The sequence below is a fragment of the Solanum dulcamara genome, chromosome 4, assembly GCF_947179165.1.
Source record: "Solanum dulcamara chromosome 4, daSolDulc1.2, whole genome shotgun sequence".
In the NCBI taxonomy this organism is placed as follows: domain Eukaryota; kingdom Viridiplantae; phylum Streptophyta; class Magnoliopsida; order Solanales; family Solanaceae; genus Solanum; species Solanum dulcamara.
This window is the reverse complement of record NC_077240.1, coordinates 81,274,142-81,294,233: the sequence shown is the minus strand read 5'-3', so window position 1 is coordinate 81,294,233 and position 20,092 is coordinate 81,274,142. Positions and strand designations below refer to the sequence as shown.

General features: G+C 35.9%; 2 protein-coding genes across 8 annotated transcripts; both read left to right on the top strand.

Annotated features, from left to right (window-relative positions):
- Nucleotides 1-873: 873 nt before the first annotated feature.
- LOC129887904 (uncharacterized) lies at nt 874-11,312 on the top strand. 4 transcript variants are annotated; one of them, XM_055963145.1, is made up of 5 exons: nt 874-1,123; nt 1,988-2,029; nt 2,865-2,951; nt 3,549-4,997; nt 10,948-11,312. In XM_055963145.1, exons 4-5 carry the CDS (start codon nt 3,551-3,553, stop codon nt 10,980-10,982), a joined length of 1,482 nt encoding a protein of 493 aa, XP_055819120.1. In that variant the 5' UTR covers nt 874-1,123; nt 1,988-2,029; nt 2,865-2,951; nt 3,549-3,550; the 3' UTR covers nt 10,983-11,312. The 4 variants fall into 4 exon arrangements, 2 of the variants coding, with proteins under 2 accessions (XP_055819120.1, XP_055819121.1); XM_055963146.1 differs by lacking the exon at nt 1,988-2,029; XR_008766511.1 differs by lacking the exons at nt 3,549-4,997; nt 10,948-11,312 and having other exon boundaries at nt 885-1,123; nt 2,865-3,229.
- A 2,229-nt stretch (nt 11,313-13,541) lies between these two features.
- Nucleotides 13,542-17,322, top strand: LOC129887903 (zinc finger protein 4-like). 4 transcript variants are annotated; one of them, XM_055963143.1, is made up of 2 exons: nt 13,542-13,765; nt 16,230-17,322. In XM_055963143.1, exon 2 carries the CDS (start codon nt 16,325-16,327, stop codon nt 17,075-17,077), a length of 753 nt encoding a protein of 250 aa, XP_055819118.1. In that variant the 5' UTR covers nt 13,542-13,765; nt 16,230-16,324; the 3' UTR covers nt 17,078-17,322. The 4 variants fall into 4 exon arrangements, with proteins under 4 accessions (XP_055819118.1, XP_055819116.1, XP_055819119.1 ...); XM_055963141.1 differs by having other exon boundaries at nt 15,796-17,322; XM_055963144.1 differs by lacking the exon at nt 13,542-13,765 and adding an exon at nt 14,703-15,996.
- Nucleotides 17,323-20,092: the final 2,770 nt, after the last annotated feature.

Below are 20,092 nucleotides of genomic sequence, written 5' to 3'. Positions count from 1 at the left end.
AAAGCATTTAAAAACATAAATTCAAAATCATAACATACTTAAGAGATCATACATATGTGGGATAGGAACCATAACCAACAATAAGACCATACGAGCTATAACATGAAATCCCGTTGTCTCCCCATACAACGAAGAAAAGGGGAATCTACTTGCCAAGGTAGACTCTACACTGCTAGACGGGTTATACATATGCTATATATGGATTCAATAGCCAAGCCATGAAGGCAATCTATGGTGGCACGTAGTTTATGAGACATGAGGTTGCTACTAGGGCTTTTGGTAGGCCCCCCACCTCAAGTCCACTCGGTGCTAAGTAAAATCCCACGGAATACATACATAACATAAAATTATAATTACATATATCATGGTCATGATCATAGAGTAGCTCATTTTCATAAAATTCTTGTAAGAATTGTCCTTTCATCATTACAATCATATTTGCATAATTCATATTTGTTACATTCCGTATTTTTGCATTTTGGATTATTCGTACGCTAACGATTATAAATTCAAGGACTTTTAATTTTGAATTTTAAAAGGACATGATTTGTTGTAGATGCCAAGTTATATGAATAATTTATGTGTAGTAAAATACATCTCAAGAAGGACCCTTAAGCCAAATCAAAATAGAAGCCATCAAATATGTTTTTCTTAAAGTTACGTTTCGGGTAAGCTGACTTCGGGAGGCCATAACCTCTTTATAATTTGAGAATTTGGGAAAACTCTCAACATGAAAGTTGTAGATAATTGAAATATCTTTCCAACCATAGGTCGTGGGACGAAATGTGATATCGGAGTAATAAGATATAGACGTTTTAAGTCTGACAGGCCAAACTAAATAGTGAATTTGGCCCAACCCAATTTTAATTCGGGTCAGGCCCAATACCCACGAAATTAATCAAAATTCTATGTCTTCCTTCATAGTTTAGACCAAGAAATATCTGGAAATTTCCAGAGAGAGTAAGATAAGGGAAAGCTAGAGAGAAACACCAACATCCACCACAATTAAAGCCCCGAATCTCAAAGCTCTTGAAGAGAAAATTGTTGTACGTCGCGTTGGCTTCAATTTGAGCTAGAAATCAGCCAATAAGGAGAAGATTTTATGTGGTGCTGCAAATTTAAGGTAATATTAAAGTCTCCTTTTCATTGTTAATAAGTTTAGTTAGAGTTTTAACGGATTAGAACGGAGAAAATAGTGTTATAAACTAGTTTGGTGATTTGTTGAGAGTTATGGGTTAAAGGGTTGATTTAGGTAGATTAAATAGATGGAATTATCTTAGTGATAATGTATAATAATGTTTGATATTGTTTTGATGTTGTTGATGAGTTGTTGTTCTTGAATTTGGAGGAAAAAGGTGTATGAAGATTGTGAATGTTCAAACCCGTTTTTGGAATTGAGTAGCTGGTAGTAATATTGGAATATCTCATTGTGTAGACCTTCGATTTTAGATATTAAACATGTTTTGGAAATCTAATACACGTACCTACAACTCTTATGTTTATGTCTTAGTCTATATCTGCTGTTATGATGTCGAAAACTGAGCATGAATCTTAAGACAAATTCTGTCCAGATTCTGGATTGAAAATTCCTTCATGTATAGCTGTTCGTATTTTGATGATATCTCTTTGTAGAAAATGAATTTTGAGTTGATTTCTTTTGCATTGGAAACTTAAGACAGAGATCTAAATGTTTCATGAAGGTTATAAAGTCCAGTTTTGCCGTTTTCATTTTCAAATTTTAGATACAACGTGAGGTACTTGACTTTCCGAATTTACTGCTTTGGTAACATGAATAATAAATCTTATTTTGTGTCAATATTTTGGATTGTTGATGTTGGTTGATGATCATATGGCTGGTTTGAAAGTGGGAAAAGTGAGTGGTATAGGGGAGGTGCTGTCCAATTTTTTTTAGAAATAACCTACTAACGATAGACTACGTTTTATTCTTGTCCATAGCTTAATCATAGTGCTTAACGTTTTAATATAGGTTGAGACAATATTGGACAACATATACGTATAAACGCTAAAGGTATGTAAAGTTAACATTTTCTTCTTTTGGCATGATCCATATGAAACGAACGAATGACGTATGCTTAAATTCCAAAGAAACTCTTATTCGTAGATATACTCGGATGGCTACCGTTCTTGATTTTCAAAATTTATATTGTTATGTCTTGACTCATGTGTATAATTCCAGCCATCCTAGTTGGTATAACTCATGTTGTGGTATAATTCATATTTTAGTATAATCCATAATTAGTGTGATTTATAATGACTATTGTCTTGGTTTTCAAATGATGGTCTGTTTTGCTTATTCTATTAAGTCTCCGATAATGATTAAATTTCACAAGGTTGCTAATGATATCTTATTCGTGCATGCTGTTATGGTATTATTCACCGAGTCCTACGATAGGCCGGGTATGTTATCATGTATGGATTCCACTACATTATTCACCGAGTCCCTTACTAGAGGGCCGGGTACGTGATATGATAATATGATATTATAATGATATGACGATATGATTATGGCACCGAGTCCCATAATGGGCTGGGTACGGTATCAGTGTACACTACTCTATTCACCGAGTTCCTTGCTAGAGGGCCGGGTATGGTATATATATACATATGACGATATATTGATATAATTGTGATACCGAGTCCCATAACGGGCCAGGTACGATATATGATGATGATATGCATGTCTTTATTTTATAACACAGGTACAGTGATTTATTGATTATGACACTTGACTCCTGAATCTTTATTTCAGATGTGATCTCCTTTACGATATTTTATGCTTTATATACTCGGTACATATTTCGTACTGACCCCCTTCTTTGGGGGGCTGCGTTTCGTGCCCGCAGGTACAGATACTTATTTTGGAGAGCCGCCACCTTAGGATTCTACTCAACGGGTTGAAGTGCTCCATTGTCTCGGAGCCTAAACTTTTGGTACTAATCCTTATAATGTATATATTTGTGTATTTTGGGGGTACGGCGGGGCCCTGTCTCGTCATATGCTATTGTTAATCCTCTTAGAGGTCTGTAGACACATGAGTGGGTTGTATGTAGATATTGTCTGATGTACTAGTATGGCATATGTTTTTGGACATTTACATTCGGAGTGAAAGCCTTGTCGGCTTACGTATTATGTTATCTTATTTTTGACAATTAAGACTCCCCAAGAAATAGCTAATTTTGGTATATATATAAGTGACAGTTTGAGACAACGTGCTACCCATATAAATTCTATATCGTGTTTAATTGTCGATTGACAAAAGATAATATGTGTGTATACGAGTGTCCAATTCGGACACTAGTCACGGCCTACGGGGCTAGGTCGTGACAAAAGTGGTATCAGAGCAGTTCATCCTCGGAATGTCTACAGACCGTGTCTAGTAGAGTCTTGTTTATCGGTGTGTTGTGCACCACATCTATAAACAGGAGGCTACAGGACATTTAGGATGTTATCATTTCTTTTACTTTAAATCGTGCGATAGAGCTGTATTATCAGGATAATTTCTCCCTAACATACTATTATATTTACAGCGATGCCTCCAAGAAAAGCGACAGCTGCCCAAAAGGGAAAGTCAGTAGTAGGAGAGACTAGTCGGACCCCGAGGATTACTAGGGCCCGTGCCCAGTCTATGCCTGAGGTTGTGCTCCAGTCGGCGAGCTCTACTACACCGCCATATGAGGAGAGAGAAGCAGCAACTGACACTATGGATCGGGGGGTTGCTTCACCGCCAGCTCCAGAGGCTCCAGTACCTGAGCCTCCAGCTCTTCAGCCAGGGGCAGAGGACAGGGCTATGAGAGATGCAGTTCAGTTGCTGACCAGAATAGCGACAGGGCAGGCTCGCAGGCATGGGTTAGGGGTTGACTATGCTGATAGACATGATAGTTTAAGGGCTCATGATTTCTTGACTTGTAATCCTCCAGAGTTCTATGGGTCAAGGCCCGGGGATGACCCGCAGGAGTTTATCCGACAAGTGCAGCGTACGTTGAGGATAATTAAGGCTTCTGAGACAGAGTCTGTTGAGTTAGCTTCCTATCGGCTGCGTGATGTAGCTGTTAATTGGTATGAGTCATGGGAGTTATCTAGGGGCGAGGGTGCTCCTCCAGCGGTGTGGGGTGAATTTGTGGAGGCCTTCCTTGGCCACTTTCTACCTCCAGAGATGAGACGAGCCAGAGTAGACAGGTTTTTACAATTGAGGCAGAATGGCAGGAGCATCAGAGATTATAGCCTTGAGTTTGACTCGTTGGCGAGACATGCGCCAGCTATTGTAGCTGACATGGCTGATAGAGTGCATCGGTATGTGATGGGGCTGGATCGTTATTTGATTGATAGCTGTATGGCAATGGCTTCTCAGCCAGGTATGGACATTGCTCGGGTACAGGCATATGCACAGGGGGTAGAAGATCGGCACAGAGGGCGTCAGCCCGATAGAGATCATGATAGAGGCCAGCGTAAAAGAGCTAGATCAGCTAGTTATTCTGGGGAATTTCAAGGCGGGCAGCCTCAGCAGTACAGTAGATATCCTTCTCAGCCAGCCTGGAGTGCACCCCCACAATTCAAAGGTAGTAGATTCGATAGCACAGGGTATTCAGGATCCGGTCAGAGCTCCAGGGTTTCAAGTTCACAGATAAACAGGGGTTCGCGTCAGTCGAGACCACCTTTGCCTCGGTGTCCTCGTTGTGGTAGGTCACATTTTGGAGAATGTCGTTTTTCTACAGGTGCATGCTTTACTTGCGGCCGTCAAGGCCATATTATGAGGGAGTGTCCATTTAGGGGTAATTTAAGTGGTGCAGCTCAGCCTACTGGGTCAGTTGTTGGCTCATCTTCTTCTGTAGCTATGCGCCCTGTGGGGCAGGGTATTCAGATAACAGCAGGCCGTGGTAGAGGCCGTGGTGGATCTTTCAGTTCTAGCGGTCCTTCAAACCGCATATATGCCTTGGCTAGTAGACAAGACCAGGAGGCGTCGCCAAATGTAGTTACAGGTATATTATCGATTTTCTCGCAGGATATATATGCATTGATAGATCCAGGTTCCACCTTATCATATATATCTCCCTTTGTTGCTAGTAGAATCGGAATAAAATCTGAATCAATAGAACCATTTGAGGTAGCTACACCGATAGGAGATTCTGTTATAGCCAACAAAGTATATAGAGATTGTTCGGTGATTATATATAGTCGACACACCAAGGCAGATTTGGTAGAGTTAGCTATGACAGAATTTGATGTTATTATGGGCATGGATTGGCTAGCTTCTTGTTATGCTAATGTTGATTGTAGAGAAAAAGTAGTTCAATTCCAATTCCCAGGAGAACCAGTCATAGAATGGATGGGCAATACAGCATCACCGAGGGGTAAGTTTATTTCATACCTCAAGGCAAGGAAAATGGTTAGAAAGGGTTATATTTATCATCTGGTTCGTGTCCATAACTTGGAAGCAGAGGAATCGACTCTTCAGTCAGTTCTGGTAGTTAACGAATTTACAAATGTATTCCCAGATGAACTTCCAGGTCTTCCTCCTGAGCGGGAGATAGATTTCAATATAGATATATTGCCAGATACCCAGCCTATATCTATTCCTCCCTACAGAATGGCACCCGCAGAACTGAAGGAGTTGAAGGAGGAACTGCGAGACCTATTAGAAAAAGGCTTCATTAGGCCCAGTATATCACCTTGGGGAGCACCGGTATTATTCGTGAGAAAGAAAGATGGGTCACTACGAATGTGTATTGATTATAGGCAGTTGAACAAGGTGACAATAAAGAATAGATATCCTCTCCCCAGGATTGATGATTTATTTGACCAATTGTAAGGTGCTAAGTGTTTTTCAAAAATAGACTTGCGGTCAGGCTATCACCAGGTACGGGTAAAGGAGGCAGATATTCCAAAGACTGCGTTTAGGACCTGATACGGGCATTATGAGTTTCGGGTGATGTCTTTTGGGCTGACCAATGCCCCAGCAGTGTTTATGGATCTTATGAACCGAGTGTTCAAGCCATTCCTAGACCTGTTCGTGATTGTATTTATTGATGATATTCTGGTCTACTCACGATCGGAAGGGGAGCACGTAGATCATTTGAGGAAGGTACTTGGCGTGCTCCAGCACCAGAAGTTGTATGCTAAATTTTCTAAATGTGAATTCTGGTTGACTTCAGTAGCATTCTTGGGGCACATTATTGGAGCTGATGGTATTCGAGTAGATACACAGAAAATCGAGGCCGTAAAGACTTGGCCTAGACCTACGACACCTACTGAGGTACGTAGTTTTCTTGGGCTAGCAGGATATTACAGGAGATTCGTTGAGAAATTTGCTTCAATTTCAGCACCTTTAACAAGGCTAATTCAAAAGGCCGTTAAGTTCCAGTGGACCGATGCCTGTGAACAAAGCTTTCAGTTGCTGAAAGACAAGTTGACTACGGCCCCAGTTCTAACCCTTCCTGAAGGACCAGATGGCTATGTTATTTATTGTGATGCTTCTGGTGTTGGGTTAGGATGTGTATTGATGCAACATGGTAGAGTCATAGCTTATGCCTCCCGACAGTTAAGGAAGCACGAAAGAAATTATCCAACTCATGATCTGAAATTAGCAGCAGTAATTCATGCTTTGAAACTATGGAGACATTATTTATATGGTGTACATATTGATATCTATACGGACCACAAAAGTCTCCAATATATCTTTAAGCAGAAGGACCTGAATTTGCGACAGAGAAGGTGACTAGAGTTGCTGAAAGATTATGATGTTAATATTCTATACCACCCAGGGAAAGCAAATGTTGTAGCAGATGCACTTAGCCGTAAATCCATGGGTAGCCTGGCAGATGTACAACCAGAACGAGAAAAGATAATCCGTGATATTTGCCAGTTAGCTAACCTTGGAGTCCGTTTGGCTGATTTTAGTGATGGTAGAGTTTTTATTCGAGGAGTTGCTGAATCCTCTATCATAGAAGCGGTAAAGCAACGCCAGTATGAAGACCCTATTCTGGCACAGTACCGAGATGAAACCCTTCAAAAGGAAAGGACCCTATTCGAGGTCACACCTGATGGAGTGCTAAGATATAGAGGCAGATTATGCGTACCTGAGATTATAGGGCTACGACAACAGGTTTTGGGAGAGGCACACTATGCCCGGTATTCTGTGCATCCAGGGTCGACAAAGATGTATCATGACCTTAGATGTTTATACTGGTGGAATGGCATGAAGAAGGATATAGCAAAGTTTGTAGCCCAGTGCCCAAACTGCCAACAAGTTAAAATTGAGCATCAGAAGCCTGACGGACTATTACAAGAGATAGAAATCCCGACTTGGAAGTGGGAAGCAATTAATATAGATTTTATTACAGGCTTACCTCGCACTCCACGGAAGTATGATTCCATATGGGTGATTGTAGATAGGCTGACAAAATCAGCCCACTTTCTTCCGGTTAGAACTACATATTCAGCGGAGGACTATGCAATGTTATATATCAAAGAGATAGTAAGACTTCATGGGATTCCCATATCTATTATCTCAGACAGAGGGGCTCAGTTTACAGCTAGCTTCTGGAGATCATTTCAGAAGGGATTGGGAACACAAATAAATCTTAGTACAGCATTTCACCCTCAGACTGATGGGCAGGCTGAACGCACTATTCAGACGCTAGAAGATATGTTACGGGCCTGTATTATTGACTTTAGAGGTTGTTGGGATGACCATCTGCCACTTATTGAGTTTGCCTATAATAACAGCTACCATTCTAGCATTCAGATGGCACCGTATGAGGCTTTATATGGCAGGAAGTGTAGGTCACCTATTGGCTGGTTTGATGTTGGTGAGGCTAAGTTAATCGGACCCGATATGATTCAACAAGCTGTTGATAAAGTGAAGCTTATTCGGGAAAGGTTATTAGCAGCCCAGAGTCGACAGAAATCATATGCAGACAATCGACGTCGACCCTTAGAGTTTCAGGTTAGTGATTGGGTATTTTTGAAGGTGTCACCCATGAAGGGGGTAATGAGATTCGGTAAGAAAGGAAAGCTTAGCCCGCGCTACATTGGCCCTTATCAGGTTACTCGTAGAATAGGCAAGGTTGCATATGAGTTGGACCTACCATCTGATTTGGAAGCAGTGCACCCTGTTTTTCACGTGTCGATGCTTCGCAAATACATTGGTGATCCTTCTAAAGTATTCCCCATGGATGATATCCAGGTGACGGAGGAGCTTTCTTACGAGGAAAACCCTATAGCTATACTTGATCGCCAAGTCAGAAGGTTACGTACTAAGGATGTGGCTTCCGTCAAAGTATTGTGGCGAAATAACAATAGAGAAGAGATGACCTGGGAAGCCGAGGAAGAGATGAAGGATAAGTATCCTCACTTGTTTTCTACGCCTACAGGTAATCTAAACCTCTCGATTAATTATATTGATTGACATATGAAACTATTTGTTGTTGCAAAAAAAAAGACTATTCCCCCAAATTTCTTATAAGACTTTATGAGGCGGGTTTAACATTCGAGGACGAATGTTCTAAAGGGGGGAAGAATGTTACATTCCGTATTTTTGCATTTTGGATTATTCGTACGCTAACGATTATAAATTCAAGGACTTTTAATTTTGAATTTTAAAAGGACATGATTTGTTGTAGATGCCAAGTTATATAAATAATTTATGTGTAGTAAAATACATCTCAAGAAGGACCCTTAAGCCAAATCAAAATAGAAGCCATCAAATATGTTTTTCTTAAAGTTACGTTTCGGGTAAGCTAACTTCGGGAGGCCATAACCTCTTTATAATTTGAGAATTTGGGAAAACTCTCAACATGAAAGTTGTAGATAATTGAAATATCTTTCCAACCATAGGTCGTGGGACGAAATGTGATATCGGAGTAATAAGATATAGACGTTTTAAGTCTGACAGGCCAAACTAAATAGTGAATTTGGCCCAACCCAATTTTAATTCGGGTCAGGCCCAATACCCACGAAATTAATCAAAATTCTATGTCTTCCTTCATAGTTTAGACCAAGAAATATCTGGAAATTTCCAGAGAGAGTAAGATAAGGGAAAGCTAGAGAGAAACACCAACATCCACCACAATTAAAGCCCCGAATCTCAAAGCTCTTGAAGAGAAAATTGTTGTACGTCGCGTTGGCTTCAATTTGAGCTAGAAATCAGCCAATAAGGAGAAGATTTTATGTGGTGCTGCAAATTTAAGGTAATATTAAAGTCTCCTTTTCATTGTTAATAAGTTTAGTTAGAGTTTTAACGGATTAGAACGGAGAAAATAGTGTTATAAACTAGTTTGGTGATTTGTTGAGAGTTATGGGTTAAAGGGTTGATTTAGGTAGATTAAATAGATGGAATTATCTTAGTGATAATGTATAATAATGTTTGATATTGTTTTGATGTTGTTGATGAGTTGTTGTTCTTGAATTTGGAGGAAAAAGGTGTATGAAGATTGTGAATGTTCAAACCCGTTTTTGGAATTGAGTAGCTGGTAGTAATATTGGAATATCTCATTGTGTAGACCTTCGATTTTAGATATTAAACATGTTTTGGAAATCTAATACACGTACCTACAATTCTTATGTTTATGTCTTAGTCTATATCTGCTGTTATGATGTCGAAAACTGAGAATGAATCTTAAGACAAATTCTGTCCAGATTCTGGATTGAAAATTCCTTCATGTATAGCTGTTCGTATTTTGATGATATCTCTTTGTAGAAAATGAATTTTGAGTTGATTTCTTTTGCATTGGAAACTTAAGACAGAGATCTAAATGTTTCATGAAGGTTATAAAGTCCAGTTTTGCCGTTTTCATTTTCAAATTTTAGATACAACGTGAGGTACTTGACTTTCCGAATTTACTGCTTTGGTAACATGAATAATAAATCTTATTTTGTGTCAATATTTTGGATTGTTGATGTTGGTTGATGATCATATGGCTGGTTTGAAAGTGGGAAAAGTGAGTGGTATAGGGGAGGTGCTGTCCAATTTTTTTTAGAAATAACCTACTAACGATAGACTACGTTTTATTCTTGTCCATAGCTTAATCATAGTGCTTAACGTTTTAATATAGGTTGAGACAATATTGGACAACATATACGTATAAACGCTAAAGGTATGTAAAGTTAACATTTTCTTCTTTTGGCATGATCCATATGAAACGAACGAATGACGTATGCTTAAATTCCAAAGAAACTCTTATTCGTAGATATACTCGGATGGCTACCGTTCTTGATTTTCAAAATTTATATTGTTATGTCTTGACTCATGTGTATAATTCCAGCCATCCTAGTTGGTATAACTCATGTTGTGGTATAATTCATATTTTAGTATAATCCATAATTAGTGTGATTTATAATGACTATTGTCTTGGTTTTCAAATGATGGTCTGTTTTGCTTATTCTATTAAGTCTCCGATAATGATTAAATTTCACAAGGTTGCTAATGATATCTTATTCGTGCATGCTGTTATGGTATTATTCACCGAGTCCTACGATAGGCCGGGTATGTTATCATGTATGGATTCCACTACATTATTCACCGAGTCCCTTACTAGAGGGCCGGGTACGTGATATGATAATATGATATTATAATGATATGACGATATGATTATGGCACCGAGTCCCATAATGGGCTGGGTACGGTATCAGTGTACACTACTCTATTCACCGAGTTCCTTGCTAGAGGGCCGGGTATGGTATATATATACATATGACGATATATTGATATAATTGTGATACCGAGTCCCATAACGGGCCAGGTACGATATATGATGATGATATGCATGTCTTTATTTTATAACACAGGTACAGTGATTTATTGATTATGACACTTGACTCCTGAATCTTTATTTCAGATGTGATCTCCTTTACGATATTTTATGCTTTATATACTCGGTACATATTTCGTACTGACCCCCTTCTTTGGGGGGCTGCGTTTCGTGCCCGCAGGTACAGATACTTATTTTGGAGAGCCGCCACCTTAGGATTCTACTCAACGGGTTGAAGTGCTCCATTGTCTCGGAGCCTAAACTTTTGGTACTAATCCTTATAATGTATATATTTGTGTATTTTGGGGGTACGGCGGGGCCCTGTCTCGTCATATGCTATTGTTAATCCTCTTAGAGGTCTGTAGACACATGAGTGGGTTGTATGTAGATATTGTCTGATGTACTAGTATGGCATATGTTTTTGGACATTTACATTCGGAGTGAAAGCCTTGTCGGCTTACGTATTATGTTATCTTATTTTTGACAATTAAGACTCCCCAAGAAATAGCTAATTTTGGTATATATATAAGTGACAGTTTGAGACAACGTGCTACCCATATAAATTCTATATCGTGTTTAATTGTCGATTGACAAAAGATAATATGTGTGTATACGAGTGTCCAATTCGGACACTAGTCACGGCCTACGGGGCTAGGTCGTGACAATATTGTTGGGCCTTAAGTCACCACATAGGACCCTAAGTCACCTTTTAGGCCTTAGGTCACCACATAGGGCCCTAAGTCACCTTACTTCATAATTTGCATGAAATTCATATCTTGAACTTAGAGTAAAACTCAATTGCATAGTCAATTGACTTTGAAAATCATCTAATTCACTTGAAAACATGCATGATCATAAAATTTATATCAACCTATACATGATTCATATAGATAATATTCTTTGGAAGTATAATTCAAAATACTCATAATTTACATAATGAACCATAGAGATCAAAATAGGAGAATTCATGAGAAAACTCTTCAATTTAATGCAATAACCATCAATTTATATCAAAATAGACTAATGATCATACTTTAAATCATAATTCATGCAATAGGAATAGAGATCATAAAATCTATAAAATACCATACTTTAATTTGATAAAAAAACCTTGAAAAATTGATTGGACTTCATAAATGAAAGAATTCATGAATTAATACCCACATACCTTAAGTGAGAATACCAATTAATTTGGAAGAACTTGAGAGTTTTGATGGAGAGCTTGAGTGAATTTACTTGAAGTCTTCAATGGAGTGTTTGACAGTCTTTTGTAGAGAGAGAAATATTTGAATAGGTGAATTGTAGAAGAATGAATAAAATTAGGGGTTTAGGTTAATTTATAGAGTTGAATTAGGTCCTAAAAACGTTTAGGTTCATTAGCTAACAATTTAGGAAAAAGTCTAATGTCCTTACTAAAAACTAAATTCGGCCAAAAACACATTGCTAGGTCCGCGACGCGGAGGCAAGCAAGTCCGCGTGAGCATTTTGTGGGGTGTTACAGTTCTAGATGTGTTTGTCCATAAAATCTCCGTCCACCTGACATATATAACAACTTTATTTACTACACATTAATTTTTTAAATATATTTTTAATTGAATTATTTAAAACTCTAAACTCTCTCCTTTTAAATCGAGATATAGATATCACGACAAAAACGAAACCACAATTAAGAAGGTGACGAAGAAGATGATGGAATACACAGTTAGAATACCATGCGACAAAATTTTATAAATAAATAAATAAATTAATAAAATAATATTTTATTTTATTTTTGAAAAAGGAAAATTAAAGATAGAAGAGGACAGAGGTGGGGGATGGGGATGTTATGGGTTTCCATTCAACAGGTTAAATGAAAAAGTTGAACAGAATCTTATGCCCCCTTTTAACTTGATTGATGTAAGGATTCTGTTTTCTTCTCTCTTTTTATGTGGGGACCTTTAAGTACTGTTGTACATTTTTTGAAAAGTTAGTTTAATTGGTGGAATAAATACCACAAAATATTTTATAAAATTATTTTATTTAATGAGTATTATTTAGTCTTAATTTAAATTATTTGACATTTGAGTATAAACAACACAATAAGTTATCTCATATAGAAGGTTTGTGATTAAAAATATAATTTTTTTTAAAAAAGTTTTTGAATCAATAATAAATTTATATTATAAAATATAATTTTTTTTACTGAACCAACTTACTGAAAAAATAAATGAATTTTCACTAAAACATTGAAAAACTTTTTAATTTTTCCTTGTAAATAGACTATTATATTTTTTTCTCATTGTTCAGTTAAAATATTTGTGAAAATAACCATTGAATATGTTTTTGTAGAAAATTTTAATAATATAATAATAATTTTTTTAATAATAAATAAATAAAATAATCTCATAAAATATCCCAACTCATGAGATATACTTGGCATGAATAATTTTACCCTTTTCTGAATATTATTTTGGAAAACTATTTGAACATAAAATTATTATAATTTTCTGACATTTAGAAAGCAATTTTTCACAAGTTTCACTCTTAAATAATCACAAAAATTTAAAAATAACTCTTGTATTATGTCTAAACTCCAAATATAACTTCAATTTTTAAAATTTTATAATTTTTATGTCCGAACATATACTTACTTATTTTTCATTTTCCCTAACCGCCCACCCCCACCCACTAAACCCCACACCTCTTTCCTCTGTCTTATTGTTAAATACCTTTTTCAGCTATGATTATGAAGAACAAAAATAGTGTATAGTATAGTACTAAACTACTATACTATGTATTATATCTCCTTTTCATTCTGACTTTCTCTGACATCCCACCATTTCTTTTCTTTTTCTTTTCTCTCTCTATATCTAATGATCTTATCTCCATCTTTTCTGTTCTTCTTTGTGTAGTCTCTTATAATTCTGCCTCACCATATTTAGTAAAAACTAAAAATGCTCACAAAGAAGAAGAACAAGAAGTGTTGTCATATCACTGAAAAAATTATTAATAAAAAAAAGGTATGTTTTTGAGATATGTTTTTTCCTTCAAGATTTGATATTTTCCCTTCTTTTTTTCTTGATTTTTTCCCTCTTTTTTTGTTGATAAAATGATTTGTAAGAGTTCCTTGTATCTACTTGTTTTGAGTTTTATATTATTTAGTATTATTATTAATTGTTTGTAAATTTTGGTACTTTTTTGTGCTTAATTTTTCTTGATGTGTAGCTTTTTCTAGTATAGTTTGTATATGGTTCTTGTTTATTTGATTTTAATCAATTGGGATCTTATATATATATTATTAGTTCTTTGGACTTTAGCCGACGTTCTATAGAAAATAGTCTACCTTGTAAGTCAGAGTAATATCTGCGTAGACGCTATCATTTCCGATTTATTGGTATGTGGACAATTCTGTTTTTTTAGAAATATTCAGCAAAGGGGAAAATGAACTTTTGTTTTTATCTTCTTTAAATTATTCATTTTTGTACTGAATTTTTGAACTATGATATAGTTAACTTGAGCTTATGATATGTATTTTGATAAGATCCCACTAGAAGGAAAACAAAATTGGTTGGATTGAAGAAGTCAATTGAGTCAGTAAAGTTTCTAATCTTTTTTTGAAAATTTTTAGTCAATAATAGAAGGTTTTAGATTCTCCTTTATATTTGAGATTAGATTAGTTGATTTGCTGCACTTGAGACATAATCTCTTTGTCATGAATCTCTGTATCTTCAAAAGGTAGGGATAAAGTCTATGTAGACTCTATTGTTAGGGTCTTTCGGAAATAATCTCTCTACCTCCACGAGGTAGGAATAAGCTCTACATACACTCTGTTGTTGATGTTGTTATATTTAGCCAATTGTTGTAAGGATAATAAGTGTGGTAATTAATTCTTTCTTCTAATAGTTGGAAATATGTTATAGTCTTGTTAATAAGTGTAGTAACGTAGGTTATATGTCTTTTAGCTATCTTACGCCCGACGTTGGAAATATAAAGAACTTCTAACTTTTTCATTTTTATTTTTACTTTGTATGGTGTGGGCCTTAAGATGAATTTAAATGATGAAACATAGTCAATGAGGATTTAATATCTGCCGATCCCAGCTTGTTTGAGACTGAGGTGGTAGTAGTAGCAGTAGTTGTTGTTGTTAAACATGAAAACAACAAATTCACAAACAAATGAAGAATTAAAAAGAAACGACCAAAGAATACCCAAATTTTGGTGGGGATCGGATTGGAGTTTCCTTAGGTAGTGACCAACCTACAGTTATCATTAAACTTCCGTGCAAAAAGCAAAAAGTTTACAGAGTGTTATGCATCTCGTTTCTTGAGAACACAAAACAAGTGGATGCAATTTAGCTTAGTGGAACCTTTTTTTATGGATCGGTTTAAGGAATTTTGACTGAAATATTTTTGGCGTTGTTGAATTGTGTTAGAAGGTTCAAGATGCTTCATTGTATGGTCAATTAGTCAATCATTCTGTGGAAAGAAGTGTATCGATTATTTATACAAATAGGACTTATGTCGAACGTAAGAAAAACATGGCAATTACATCTCTTGACATTATCTCCCGTTAGTTGTTCGTTCTTTGTCTTGTCAATTCTTTTTTTATCATTTCTCGGAAAAGAAAAACCAATGAGATTTGCGAACTAAAAGAAAAGAAGATAAAGATCGAGAGATACTACACATATTTTCTGATCTCTCCTAGAGCTCGCATTTGATTGGAGTTCATGTTTGGAGTTAATAATTTGTCTTAAAAGAAAATTTCACATGCAAAATATTTTCTTAAGCTTACGACAATTTATGTCTTGAGTTGATTTGAGGAAAATTTAGCCCTAGAGTACTGTAACTTGCAGTCCTGCTGTAACGTTATGTTAGCAACAAGTCTAAGTACATTATAACCTCAATGTTGAATGTTGAAAGAAGACTGATCTTTTTTTGATATCTAAGGAACTTATCGTCTTTTGTATGGTTCATTCTGGTTGATTTACAAGAATGTAATGATCAAAAAACATATAATCGTAACACATTGTTTGATTTCTCATAAATTGTAGTCTAGGATATCGATAAACAAGAGGTGAAGATGAATGTGAAATACAAGTGTCTGTGATGGTCTAGTTTTCTGGCTTTCTGAGATGATCTTCGGAGCACGTTTCTGTTATATGTTGCTTGGACTTTTCAAAATGTGCTACTTTTGGAGGATCCAACACAGATCAAGAGGCATGTTTGAAGAGTCCGAACAACATAGTTTCTAGGTACTCGTCTGAAGAGAAATACATGTTTTGTTTGTCCAAGCTCGGAACTTGATTACGTTATAATTTACTTATACTCTGTCTCTGGTTTGCTCAAGTACCTAGAGAATACTCTCGTGTACTTCTTGTTTGCATTTCAGTCAGACATATGCTGTGATGATTTCTGCTAACCAACACATGGCAAGGGAGATTATTTTGTCATTCGGAAAATGATTTACTTCACTGTATACCTGCAGGTTAATCAAGGATTGTAAGTCATCATTGCGTAAGTATTTTTTGACCTGTTTTTACCTAAGTATCAAATCTGCACAGTGTTTTTTTCCGGAGCAGCATGAAGCCGCCAAATTTCAATCTTGAATCGGAAGACGAGTCCGAAGTCAGCAGCAGCCAAGTTGCCTCCAACACTTCTGTCCAAGAAATTTCTCCTGATTCTTACAAGGACAACACGACCAATTCGTCCTGTCTAACGAACTCTCTCAATCTTCAGCAGGAGTCAAAACCGGTTACACTTGAATTGACTCTTGGCTTCAACATCAGTGATACCGAGTTGAAGGGCAATCCCGAGGCTGGTGATGAAGTTGTGCCTCCTCCTCCAGCTGCACCAGTATCGAGGATATTCTCGTGCAACTTTTGTAGGCGCAAGTTTTATAGTTCACAGGCTTTAGGAGGACATCAGAATGCACATAAGAGGGAGAGGACTCTGGCAAAGAGAGCGATGCGGATGGGAATGCTATCAGAGAGGTACGCTAGCTTGGCATCTCTCCCCCTTCACGGATCTCCATATCGATCTCTTGGCATCCAAGCTCATGCTTCCGTGCTCCAACGTGCCTCACAGCAACAAGAAAGGCATATGCATGCTATTAGAGGTGGGGCAAGATTCGAACAAGGCTATTTCGGGGTGCCAGTATACATGGAGGATGATGACGTGGAGATGTTTTGGCCCGGGAGCTTCCGACAAGTTGATGGGGTCGGTAACAACGTCGTGCTTAATTCAGGTCAGAGGTCCAACATAAATTTTGTACCTATGGCTCCACCACCTAATATTACAGAACCATCATTGCCTGATCTCAATTTGAAATTGTGACACTCATACCATTCACATTTCTATATCTATTCCGACGTCCTCCTTTTCCAACAAAAAACGCGATGTCACGTTGTCTTGCATTCACGTTGTATTGTACAGGGAGATTGATTGAATTGAGATTTCAAGTTTTATCACCTTAGACTGTTTTTATTCCTGAAATGTGCTTAATTCATTACTTTGTTTATATAACTTGTACAAGATTATAAGGAAATTTTCACATTTTTGGGACACTATTGATTACCATCTATCCTCTGTATCTACTTGTTTTCTTGTGAGTTATTGAGGAATGTTCAAATGGACCAATTTTTGTAGTTTGCAACTCAATCAGGGGCGTAGCTAGAGCGACAGAAAGTGGTTCGTTCAACCCCCTTAGTAGGAAAATTATACCGTATATGTAAGGTTGAAATTATTTTTATGTATAAATATTGACTAATCTTGTCTGAATTTCTTGCGCAACTTATAATATGACTAAACATCCTTATAATATGACATAGTTACAGATACATTCTTTGCATTTTATATATATATAATTATTAGTTCGTTAACTATTCTTCTAAGCAATCTTGATTATTTAAATTTGTCAAAAGTGAGCAATTTCGGTCTCGTTCACATATTTAACAAACTCTATCGATTAGACGGGAAGAAGTATAAAAAAAGGATTTAGCGGGAACTCATTTGAGTCAATAATAACAGTACCACGAAATTTTGACGTATCCCATGAGTCTCTTGCTAGGATCAAAATTGGCTCGACTTTGCTTGCAGATTTTTTAAATCGCAAGTTATTTATTAGTAAGATAATCAGAAGATAATTAATTAAATTATATAATGAATTAGCCAAAAGAAAGTAAAGTAACGTGGTACCTTTTCCTTGGCATTAGAATTATATAATTCAACTTATTAGCACTAAATGAGAATTAAGTGTTTTTAATGTATACTTATTCTCTTTGTAACAGTGAAGAACCCAAACATTTTTTTATGGCATTTACTGACATTTAATAGCAACAATCATAAAGTAAGAAAAAAATATAGCTATCAATTAAAATATCTTTTTGATTCACTATTTTATTTTATGATACAAACTTAAAGTAAAAATTAAAGATCAATGTGCAACGCACATTCCCAGAAATTAATATATATAATGAAAGGAAAACTTTCCCATTATTAATTATTGGATTTAACTTATAAGTTTCCTTATTTAACAACGCGTTAGATACCTAAAACGTATCACATATATATTTTAATTAAGAGATGTAATTTAATTTTTTCTATTTTGAATATAAAATTGTATTATTGTCAAATTGGTTGCAATTTGATGTGAACTGTGTTTTGTATTTGTCTTCAACCTCGTTGAACCATTGACACTAATACTACTTATTGGGATCAAAATGACAGTACAACATACAAAAGCTAATAATTGCAAATCATGACGCCGATAAATCAGAAGACAAAGAAAACTTTACTAAAATCATATTATTTTGGTATGATTTTGGTCATTTGACCTTACATACGAAAGATTAATATATAAAATATAGATATAAATGACTTTAAGCCAATATTGTATAAACAACATATATAAAGATACATTATTATACATTATATATACAGGGTTATATAATTTTTCTAATTTTTTTTTTGATACATTACATATATATAAGTATACATGACTATTCTTAAAAGATCATTTGAATTAAGATTCACAAAATATTCAATCAAAACTCGTTATTTACATTGAAATACTGTATAAGAGATAAGTAGAATTTAAATATAAATATATGCTTACAACATATGATAATTAAATTTTGTAGAAAATTAATAAAATGATCATTCTACTTATAATGTTTATGAACTTAAATAAAAATCTATAAATATCTAGAATAAAAATTAAAATGTTATAAATAATATAAGAAAATATTACAGAGATGAAAATTGAAAAAATCAAAAATAAAGGGGATAATATTGGGAAAATCTGATTTTTAACCCAAAGTTGAGTCAAGAATTTCACGCAGAATTTGTTTTTGAGCTTTTAAGTTTTAAGCAGTTTTTAAAAAAAAGGTAAAGACAGACAGATGCTGAGAAGACAAATTTCTGAAGTTCTTCCTACCAATCTGTAAGTTTTTTAATCTCTCTGCAAATTTTAATCTTCTAGTTCTATAAATAAAATGGTTTATGAGAACTGCAACAGTCAATCTGGGGGAAAAAATGTAAAGGGTATTCATTTTCTTGAAAAATAATCATCAGAAATGGAAAAGATTGAAACTTTAGGCAGTTAAGAGCTAAGTCTAAGCTATCTTTGTGAAAATTCCAAATTGGGTTTTCAAGAAAAGGACAATCTTGGGAAGGATTTGTTGTATCCTGTTGAGAAAGTGAATAGTTCTAAAATTGAGGCTGAAAATGAGGCAAAAGCTGAAACTTGCTTTTCTTTAGCATTCCCTAGCGTTTCCCTCTCCTCAGTTGGTTTGAACTGGGTCCGAGATGGTGACCTTACAGCCAACTTGTTGCCTAGCAGGAGCATACAGGAGATTTATGGTTATTCTGTGGGGAGTCACAGGAGGGGAAGTGATCAGATTCGGAACATTATGAGGAACTAATAAATTATAGGGATTAGGGTAAAAAAATTAGGTGGATATACCCTTTGGGGTGGCCCAGTGGTTTGGTTCCATGTTGGAGGTTTCAAGTTCGAAACCCCTTGCTAGCGAAAGCAAGGGTCAAGCTCGTCACACCGGGCTTGCCTAGTGAGGGTTACCTTTCCTGTGTGGTTTGCGAGCTATTGCATAGGAACAAGGGTTTTACCCTGTGTGCATCCAGAGGGTAGCGGCTGCGCGTTTCCCTTGTCATAAAAAAATAATAATCAGATGGATATGTACTAGGGATTACTAGTTTGAATGGATTAATTATATAAATTGAATGTTTTTTTATAGATATTGGATTAATTTAGTCCAATTGGTGATGGTGGTGTTGTGTTGTCAAACCATATTGGTGGAACTTTTAATCTTGATAGTCGAGTGGTTGATAAGG